General features: G+C 46.0%; 1 protein-coding gene and 3 non-coding genes across 6 annotated transcripts; all 4 read left to right on the top strand.

Annotated features, from left to right (window-relative positions):
- The first annotated feature begins 702 nt into the window (after nucleotides 1–702).
- EIF4A2 (eukaryotic translation initiation factor 4A2) lies at nucleotides 703–9,429 on the top strand. 3 transcript variants are annotated; one of them, XR_008933329.1, is made up of 12 exons: nucleotides 703–811; nucleotides 2,905–2,947; nucleotides 3,037–3,169; nucleotides 3,415–3,554; nucleotides 4,872–5,040; nucleotides 5,244–5,353; nucleotides 5,599–5,742; nucleotides 6,415–6,552; nucleotides 6,920–7,009; nucleotides 7,245–7,324; nucleotides 7,923–8,020; nucleotides 8,615–8,755. XR_008933329.1 is itself a non-coding variant. In XM_056849542.1 (11 exons), exons 1-11 carry the CDS (start codon nucleotides 783–785, stop codon nucleotides 8,757–8,759), a joined length of 1,221 nt encoding a protein of 406 aa, XP_056705520.1. In that variant the 5' UTR covers nucleotides 703–782; the 3' UTR covers nucleotides 8,760–9,429. The 3 variants fall into 3 exon arrangements, 1 of the variants encoding a protein (XP_056705520.1); XR_008933328.1 differs by having other exon boundaries at nucleotides 7,923–8,024; nucleotides 8,615–8,751; XM_056849542.1 differs by lacking the exon at nucleotides 7,923–8,020 and having other exon boundaries at nucleotides 8,615–9,429.
- LOC130478499 (small nucleolar RNA SNORD2) lies at nucleotides 3,268–3,338 on the top strand. Its single transcript, XR_008933360.1, has one exon. It is a non-coding gene; the product is annotated as a small nucleolar RNA SNORD2 (small nucleolar RNA).
- LOC130478485 (small nucleolar RNA SNORA63) lies at nucleotides 5,407–5,536 on the top strand. Its single transcript, XR_008933347.1, has one exon. It is a non-coding gene; the product is annotated as a small nucleolar RNA SNORA63 (small nucleolar RNA).
- LOC130478497 (small nucleolar RNA SNORA81) lies at nucleotides 5,779–5,956 on the top strand. The gene has a single exon (XR_008933358.1). It is a non-coding gene; the product is annotated as a small nucleolar RNA SNORA81 (small nucleolar RNA).
- Nucleotides 9,430–10,036: the final 607 nt, after the last annotated feature.

The raw sequence follows: 10,036 nt of genomic DNA on the forward strand, positions 1-10,036 counted from the left end.
GAGATCTATTGCATTAGCTGGAGATCCCCAGGCCCTACCTGGAGGTTGGCAACCCTAAATCCAGCAAAGCTACCCTCTGATGCAGTGCGTGGATTTGCACCAATGAAATTATATGGATCATATTCAAATTTTGTCTTGGGGGGGGGGCTCCCTGAATGGCCACCATCCCCTTCCCACCATAATCCCTGGTCCTTAAGACCCTCTTTCCTTCCTTTGGCTACCCCTCCCCTCCCCCCCTCCCTCCCTCCCTCCCTCCTCGCTCTCCACCCCACCTTCCGGGAATTCCCTTTGGGCAACTGCTTCCATTCTCTCCCATCCTCACCGCTCAAGCCCCGCCCCATCCCTCTTTGGCCACGCCCCCTTCCCCGGCTCCCCAGCCAGTCGAGGCGAGCCGGGAAACCCCGTTTACGAGCCTGAGCGGGTGGAGGGGAGGAGAAAGCGGGACGCAGCACGGTGCCTCTCAACTGCTGCAATATCCCTCCGCGTCTCCTGGCGTGAAGTAGTCCCTCGCCAGAGCGCGCGCCTTCCTCGGCTCCGGAGCGGCGCCCTCCAAAAATTATCCTCCCTCGTTTCGTATAACGGAAGGCCTTCCATCGGAGCCGAGAGAGGAGACGCGCCGATGCCCGAGCGTCGAACTTGCGGTCATTTTACAGGGTTGCTGTTTGATGTATCGCTCCGCGGTGGGGGGAGTAAAAGTAGCGCCGGCCAACGGAGGGCCTATATAAAGGAGGCGCCGCGGAGGCGCTGCCTTTTCAGTTGAGGAGAGCGGCGGTCGTCGGAACATGTCAGGCGGGTCCGCGGATTACAGCCGGTAATGAGCACGGCCGGAAGGGGACTGACTGACTGGGGGGGGGGGAAGGTCGGGGTTATTTGAGGGAGGGGAGAGAAAAACCGGGAAGGGTTCTGGGTGTGAAACGGGGCCGCGCGGCTGGCGGCGCGCTCCCTTCAAGGCCACTGCGGGTACAGCCGGCGCCGCTCCGTGGCTTATTTAAACGCGCCTCCCCCATTCCGTTGATGCCCCTTTTCCGTTGTAATCCTTTCGCCGGCCGCAGGTCGACCCAAGAGGTTCGAGGCGGCTCTCCCTCTTATTATTATTATTATCCTCTCCTCCCCCCCCCGTAGGTCCACATGGTTTCGCCCAAGCGGTGACCGGGAAAGACCCCCCCCCCCATCGCGCGTGCTTCGGAAGAGTCCATTTTTGCCCTGAGGAAGGGGGGGAGGGAGAGGGAAGGAGGGGCGCGGCTCGCGGGCCGTTCGTTCGCCGGCGGCCCCGTCAATCACGCGCGCGTCCTCGGGCTTGCGCAATCGTGCCTTAGGGGCGGAGCTCCCTCTCGCGAGAGTGTGGCGGCCCTTCTCGGAGGAAAGGGAAGACAAGGCCCGGCTACGAGCGCTGGTCTCATTGCTAACGGTGCTGGGGGCTGCGTTCCCTCTACAGCTGGATGCGTGGTGGTTGCTTTGCTTTCTCACGCTTCCTCTCCACGTGCATAAAGTGTTTTTTCTCCCCCCCCTTATAACGGCAAAAAATGATACCATAGAGTTGGCACCACCAGGATCATCTCGTCGAACCCCCTGCACAATGCAGTAAATTCACAACGACCTCCCCCCCACCACAGACACACCCAGTGACCCCTGCTCCATGCCCAGAAAATGGCCAAGATGCCTTCCCTCTCATCTGCTTGAAGTGTCCCTGCCACCTTTCCGGATTTTGTGTGAAAGTATCTGATCACTTCTTTGTGGATGCTAAAAGCCAGGGATCATAATATAGCCAGTGTTAATTCTTAATTCTTGCTAATTCTTGCCATGAGTATCCACCCTTGAAGTGGATGCTCTTCCTGGGTAGCCATGTTAGTTTGTCACTAGCAGCAGAAAAGAGCAAGAGCCCGGTAGCATCTTGATTTAACAAAATAACTGGCAGGCTATGAGCTTTCGTGAGCCACCGCTCACTTCTTCAGATACACTTCTGTGTATTTTCGGTGGGAAGTGAGCAATAATTGGGAATGTGGTTATGTGTACAAGAGGATTGGTCTGAAACAGTGTAGTTTACTCGCAAGTTTAGGAACCACTGTGTTGGAACATGGATTTTGAAAGTATAGTTTTACGTGTTTGTAGCTTTCTGGTTAGTATTTGGATGGGAGACCGCCAAGGAATACCAGGATTGCTGTGCAGAGGAAGGCACTGGCAAACCACCTCTGTTAGTCTCTTGCCATGAAAATCCCAAAAGGGGTCGCCATAAGTTGGCTGCGACTTGACGGCACTACACACACACACACAGCATTCTTAAAAGAAAAAAAACTATTCCAGCCCTAACAAAAATCCCCTTTGTGAATTAACACCGCCCCTGGTATTCTTGGATGAGGGGTGTTGTGTGCTAAAATGCAGTGTATGCTGGGGATGGTCTTGCCATGTGTACTGCCATCGTGCCATGCTATGAGTTGCTTGTTCTGCCAGATGCTGCTGAAACTGGCACAGAAAGATGAGTGTGTGGGTTTCTAATATTGCTGTTTTAGTTACTTTCGAGTAAATTGTTGGCATTCGACCTCAGCTTTTTGGGGATCACCTTGGCAATAATGGTGACTTGCCAAGGCTATTTAATTTATTTAGGACATTTATATAACTTTCTCTTGAGCATTTCAGAATCCCATGGCAGATAAATGGGGATCCTGCACCCAGAGTCCACATGCTGTCCACTGCACCATATTACCACATGTGTTTCATGCAATAAAGCATGGACATTGTGGCTAATCCTGTATGCTAAAAGAAGGGCAGCTCTTTGTGTTTTATAGTATGCTTGCAGTACGTAAAGGCAGTACGTATCCTGGAGTGATTGTAAAGCATATTTAAGTTAAGGCTTTATTTAAAGCTTGACAACATTGAGCAAGCAGTTTTTTATTTTCTTTCCATCAGAGATCATGGCCCAGAGGGAATGGACCCCGATGGCGTCATTGAGGTTTGTATTTCAATGAAGGACACTTTAAAATCGTTATGGGGTAAATTTTGATGAGTGAAGTAAAGTCTGTTTTAATTTCCTTTCTGCAGAGCAATTGGAATGAAATCGTTGACAATTTTGATGATATGAACTTAAAAGAATCCCTCCTCAGGGGCATTTATGCATATGGTTTTGAGAAGCCTTCAGCTATTCAGCAGCGGGCTATTATTCCATGTATCAAAGGTAAGCAAGCGCTTGATATCAGCAGGCATTATGAACTGGAAAAGTATTTCATTCTCTGTCTCTTGTGTTGGTGGAAGTAAAACACATCTTTCTTTGAAAAGTGAGATGATGGTATACCATCTTTCGGGACTGACCTGAAATGGAGAGAATTCTTAACTGCTGATCACTTGAAAAGGAATCTACAGTTAAAACTGAATCCTTGATGTGTTGTGTTTGGGAGCAGTAAATATCTATCCTTTTTTTAGGGTATGATGTGATTGCTCAAGCTCAGTCAGGTACTGGCAAGACAGCCACATTTGCTATTTCCATCCTGCAACAGTTGGAGATTGATCACAAGGAGACCCAAGCACTAGTATTGGCCCCTACCAGAGAACTGGCTCAACAGGTATTGATAGTGTAGTTAAAAAGCTGCTTACATGTTGCATAGGTTTCAGGTTTCACAACTGTAGGAGAGTTAACAGATTGCTTGTGAGTCTGTAATGGCTACTGGTTGTCTCTGGGCTGCAAACATGGAAACTGGCCACTGTTCCACTAGCCTTTCTCCTTTAGATATGTGGAGAGGGCAGATGTGATGATAGGCCGGTGACTTCGGGATTACGAGTGGGGAAAGTTGTGTAGGATCGATGAGGGGGCATGTCCAGAACACTTAGTGATACTAACAGTATAACCTGAGTTGACATGTAACGTCCTTTGAGAAAAGGCACTCTTAAAATGCATGCAGTTGTGCAACATGGAAACTGCAGTGCACATGTGATCAGTTGATTTTTCTTTGTGTGTATGTAATTGTACTGTGTGTGCTTCAGTCTCTTAATCTTTTTCGAACAGCATTTTTTTTGCAGCACTACACATTTCCATTAAATTCTGTACTCTTGAGCATCACTTGAATATTCTGATAATCGCAGACCAGTTTGCAACAGTCTGGAAAGATTTCTACATCCAGACTTGTTAAATTTTCATTTTGGGCTCCAAATTAAACAGTACGGCCCCTGGAGGCAACTGACTACAGATTTCCCTAGTGGATTTTTGAGCACAGATTTTTATAGGTTTTTTTAAATGTAAACCATTTAGTAGGAACAAAATTAGTCTTTGAACAACAGCTAATCTCTTGCCTTATCTGATTGTTTCTGGAAGGCCCAAAACTCTTGACACGCCCAAGTCGAAATAGTTTTGCAAAATCTTACACACTTAATATTTAACGGGCCTATTTGCCAGAGTGATTTCCATCAGCACTGCCAAGGAAGCAAGGAAAGGGTTGCCTGGATTGGTCATTGTCCGTTCTTTCTCTGACATCGCAAACTGTTAGTCTAGAGCCATAGTTCCAGTGACATATCTAGGCATCTATAAGGAAGCTGCCAGGTTCTCACAATTAATCCAGGAGGATCAATTACGCTTTGCTTGTCAGTTGGCTGCATTTAACTAGAACTAAGACCAGTCTGTAGATAGTGGCAGGGGAATACTTCAGTGTGTTCCTTTACGTGGCCAGGGTGCTCTTACTGAGAAAGGAAACAAGCATATAGTAGTAGAAAACAGATGGGCTGCTTATGAGGTTGGCCCTTCTGGGTAGCAAACAAGTTTGCATACTGCATGAAGGTTGTCAAATGAGGGTTGCATTTTTTTCTGTGTTCAACTGAGGTGCACTCACTGAGATTGTAGTGAACGGAAGTCCGTTAATGTAAATTCTAATTGGGGCTTACTGTTTCAGATCCAAAAAGTTATTCTGGCTCTTGGTGACTATATGGGCGCAACTTGCCATGCCTGCATTGGTGGCACGAATGTTCGCAATGAGATGCAGAAGCTGCAGGCAGAGGCTCCCCACATTGTGGTGGGAACACCCGGACGCGTATTTGACATGTTAAACAGGCGCTATCTGTGTAAGTGAAGAACTGTTTCTTTGTGGGGTGGGAGGATGTACATGTTTTAAAATGAATAAAACCTCTGGGGAGGGGTCAACTTTAAAACAGTCAGGTGAGGTCCCGATAAATAGATAGGTATGTAGAAAGATTTTACTATCTTAGCATTCAGTGGAACTGATTCTTGGTTATATCAAGCTTCTGTGTGTTTTGCTTTCTTTTAGCGCCCAAATGGATCAAAATGTTTGTTCTGGATGAAGCTGATGAAATGTTGAGCCGGGGTTTTAAGGATCAAATCTATGAAATTTTTCAGAAGCTAAGCACAAACATTCAGGTAAAAAATAATAATAACTTGACACTGCAATAATAAGATGGGCCTTCCTGTCGATGCAGGTAAAGTTACAGTGTAGCTGCGAAGTGCTGCGTTGTCGTTCCCCCTGCACAAAGCAAAAATGTTTCTTTTCTATCCCCGTCTGCTTTGATTCCACGGCAGACGGGGACGCTTGGTTTCATACATGAATTTCCTCTTGTTGTCCAGCATACCAGACGGGCCCCACTTAACGACATTTTCTGTTCCAGGTTGTGTTGCTTTCTGCCACTATGCCAATGGATGTGTTGGAGGTGACCAAAAAGTTCATGAGAGATCCCATTCGTATCCTAGTGAAGAAAGAAGAATTGACCCTCGAGGGTATCAAACAATTCTACATTAATGTGGAGAGAGAGGTAAGGGCAGAGTTTAGGGAAGTGTCTCACAGCCTGGCCTTCTTGTTCAAGCACCGTGCTAAAACTTCAGAGGCTAGGCTGGCCTTGGCCTCTGTGGTAGTGCTAGCAGGGTACACACAAGAAGAAGAGTGAAAAGCACTGGATCGGAAAAAGACTCGGGTGGACCTCTTTCTTAATGTCCAGTGTCCTGGTCTGAAGACTTGGTGCAACAGTTATCCTGGAACTTAATGTGCTGCAGCGGTCCAGCCTCAAGCAGAGCTATACCCTTCGAAGCCCCCATTGACAGACACTTGTCAGGGATGCTGTAGGCTGGGGGGTCAAACATGCGGGCCGGATCCGGCCCCTGAGAGCTCTTATCCAGCCAGCTGAGGCAGCCACCTCCCCCCCCCAGTCCTGATCTGGGCTGGCGAGGCATGGCCCAGCCTGACCGAGTGACATTTATGACATACCTGGCCCTCGCAACAATCCAGTTTGACACCCCTGCTCTAGGCTGATCCTGCATTGAGCAGGGGGTTGGAGTAGATGGTCTGTATGGCCCCTTCCAACCCTGTGATTCTATGACCTTCATGTACTTAGGGCTGCACTGTATTGCTGTATGGCAGAACTGTTGAGGATTGCATGGCGAGATTTTGTGTCGTCACTGCACTCACCTCACGATTGCTTTCTTCACAGGAATGGAAGCTGGATACTCTCTGTGATTTGTATGAAACTTTGACCATTACGCAGGCTGTTATTTTCCTTAATACAAGAAGGAAAGTAGACTGGCTTACAGAGAAAATGCACGCAAGGGACTTCACTGTCTCTGCTCTGGTAAGACGTTAATGTGTATACGATATGATTGTGCTGCATTTGGGAAGCAAGCTGAAGGTACAGCTGGAAGTGACTGCTGGGCTTTTCTGTACAGTGGCCCTAACCGAGTGGCACGATTGGTGCCCACTGCATTAGTGCAGTACTGCCGGTACCGCCATCCTTTGTATTTACCAGTCCACAGTTTCTCTGTAGCAGAGGAGACTGAGAGGAGGTGACTGCCCACTAAAAAGCACTTGGACAAATGAAGGAATAGTTTGGCAAAATTCAGAATTGCAGGTGGCCCTGTACTATACCTTTCAGTGGAGGAAGAGTGCTTGAGGCGTTTGGTTGAGGTGTCGGGTAACAGGAGCTATTTTTATCCACGCAGCATGGTGACATGGACCAGAAGGAGCGGGATGTCATCATGAGAGAGTTTAGGTCAGGATCAAGCCGTGTCTTGATCACTACTGACTTGTTGGTAAGTATCCAGTTGCCTTTGTAGGTGCCCGGGGAGGGGGGGGTTGTCCAAAGCTGTTTCATTTGGTGCAGGTTATTGTAGCCCACACCGCTCAAGCTGTTGGAAGAGTAAAGACCATGCTCCACAATGGACTTGCATAATTGCAGTTCATAACTATAACGTGGCCAACAAAGCCAGATGCCTGGGGTCCCCAAACACAGGGGGTTGCTTAGTGATGATTTGCCTTTCCTTGCAGGCTCGTGGCATTGATGTGCAGCAGGTGTCATTGGTTATAAATTATGACCTGCCGACCAATCGTGAAAACTACATTCACAGGTTAGTTGGTGAATGTTTCCACTGAGCGTCCCCGCGGCGCTCAGGTTGCTTGTTTCTTCAGAATCTTTACACACACCCCAACTTGCCTCGCTTTCTTGCATCCCCTATGTGGTGTGTGTATATATAATGTGGAGTTGGGAGGGGCAGAGCTTCTTCGTTAGCTAATGAAACGAAACAGTGGGAAAACTTAAAAGATGTGGATGGCTGATCGCTAATTTTGAGGTCCTAGTGCAGCTTTTAATGGCTACAGAACTAATGTTCTGTGGCATGTGTTGTATAGTCTGCAAAAATTCTCCTGACTCGGTAGTTGGTTAGGCTCGTCGGAGGCTCAAGCTGTTTTCAAAGTTGCTATGAGTTTTCTTACTAGACTTCTCACTATTTGCCTCTTTCCGCTTGATTAATGTTGCTTTATTGGATGTTTCTTTTGCCAACACCCTTCACTATTGCTTTGGTTCCTCTTACAGTGGGATTCTTTCTCTGGTGTATTCTTCTAGTAGCACTTGCAGTTTATCTCCCTAGGTGCTTAGCTAATTTTCCTGGTAGTTTTGTACCTACATGAAGTAAATTGTACCTTGTTACTTGATGTAAAAAAATACAGGAGTCGCTAGCCCAGTTGATGACGAGATGGTGCTCAGAAACGACGGCGTAATTTAGGACGTGGATTCGTAAGCGGCACACTGTATGAATAAAGAGCGAGTTGGTATTTATATACTTTCTTCTTGTAATGATTGTTGTGAGCTATGTCTGTCTTATAAGCTCGTAGTAGCGTGGCCAGATGGAGGCAGGAGTTGTGGGTTTGTTAACCTGGACATATAATGTGTGCCCTGTAAACTTTTGTTTTTCTCAGAAACTGGTTGTCCTGCCAAAAATAAGTTTTCCCACTGAATAATCTTTGTCTCTGAAAAATGAAGATAGCTTAATGTTTGGCTTTCAGGGGATTTGATTTGGAAGTTATAATGGCTGTTTATAGAATTTTAAGTTTTGCAAGCTGACATCAAGCTCTGCCCAATTCGCAAAGAAACGGTGTGAACAATGGTGGGAACGTTTCTCCAAGAGTGGGGAGTAAAAAACCCCGTCGAAGTCACGCTGAGCGCAACAGCTTCTGCAATTACCAGTAAAGAGCTAGCAAGGCATGCTTTTGGCACCAAATGTCTGTACTGTAAACACAAGGATTTGTGGTAACCAAATTAGCCGAATAGGAGTACTAATTATACTTCTGAACCCCCCAAACAGGTAACTGAAAACTTGTTGAAGTCGGCTTTGTCACAACCTTTTCCCCATTTTGTGCAGGATTGGCCGAGGTGGTCGATTTGGCAGGAAAGGCGTGGCTATAAACTTTGTCACTGAGGAGGACAAGCGGATCCTTCGGGATATTGAGACTTTCTACAATACTACAGTGGAGGAGATGCCCATGAATGTGGCTGACCTCATTTAATTCCTGGGATGAGATGTTTTTTGGGGATGCCGTGCTCGCTGTTTTGCTGACTAGGCGATCCACGACGTGCATTGTGCTTCTTTCTTGGGGGATACATTGAATCTTGTCTCAATGCTCATTACAAATCAGAAATACAGATTTTTGATAAGCGAAGCGACATTTTGTCGTGAGCTTTTTGCGGGCGGGGAGCCCTTGGCTTTCCTCTTTAGGGTTTAGACTGTTGGGGTTGGGTTGAAAGTCATGGGGTCTGTAAATTTTTTCTTCATTAGAAATTTATTTCCTAGTTCTTTAGAAGTGGTTGTGCTAGACGTTCTTTATCATTTAATAATTTACTTATGGACTAAAAGGTATAAGTGCTGTATAAAATCAGCCAATTATGTTAAACTGGCATACCTACCTTTATTGTATGTTATAGTTCTATATTAGACTGAATTGGAAAGGCCTTTCAAAATGACTAAACTTTTATAAGAGCATTAAAATGCATTTTTTGTTTGGTATGTATTTATTGAATAAAGTATTTAATTAGTGTTAAGTGTGATCTGGACCCTGTTGCTAAACCCCAGCAAAGCAATCATTATTGTTGTCTTAGTTAGGGTTAATCCCATTATAATTGCCATATTGCACATGTCTTAATGAAGTTTGAATGTTCAATAAAATACTTATATATTCACTTCACTGGGTGAGCTGGATGCTTCTTATGAGACCAGTGATTGCAGATGGCAGACATGATTTCCAGGATGTCTGTGGGGTGGTGGCCTGAGGAATAGAGCGAGCTGGATCTCATTTCCGTTTTTACAATCCTGACACAATTCACCTGGCTGTATCTAATGCTTGTATTTTACAAATAGAAAAGGTGTTTTTTGCCAAGTCCCACTTGGAACCCAGTACTATGGGGGGCCCTGCATTCCAGGGCCAATGTCATAAGGGTATAGCGGACTGGTAAGGATACTTTGTTGCAATATGATGAAATTTATGTGTAATTTAACTCACACTTACGCCACTGGTTTGTCCTTTCTCAACCTGAGCTTGTAGAGAAACTATTTGAGCATGTTCAACATCATTCGATTCCGGCTTAGGAAGATTAAAGCAAAGTACATTTAGTGTTACTAATACAGATGTATCTTATATGCTTAGTGGGTATTTCAGATAAAACAGGCTGGAATAAAATAAATTTATATGGCATCTCTGCAAATGAATGAAAAACGTCTTAACTTTTGCAGTACCAAAAATTAGGGTGAGGGGCTGTGGCTCAGTATAGAGCATCTGCTTGGTGTGCA

Source organism: Euleptes europaea, chromosome 5 (genome assembly GCF_029931775.1).
Source record: "Euleptes europaea isolate rEulEur1 chromosome 5, rEulEur1.hap1, whole genome shotgun sequence".
NCBI classification, from domain to species: Eukaryota; Metazoa; Chordata; class Lepidosauria; order Squamata; family Sphaerodactylidae; genus Euleptes; species Euleptes europaea.

Excerpts from the sequence above, each read along its gene's own strand:
- EIF4A2 (XM_056849542.1), top strand. The coding sequence starts at position 783 with ATGTCAGGCGGGTCCGCGGATTACAGCCG. Across the intron at positions 812-2,904 it reads GGGTCCGCGGATTACAGCCG|AGATCATGGCCCAGAGGGAA; the intron begins GTAATGAGCACG and ends TCTTTCCATCAG. Across the intron at positions 7,010-7,244 it reads TGATCACTACTGACTTGTTG|GCTCGTGGCATTGATGTGCA; the intron begins GTAAGTATCCAG and ends CTTTCCTTGCAG.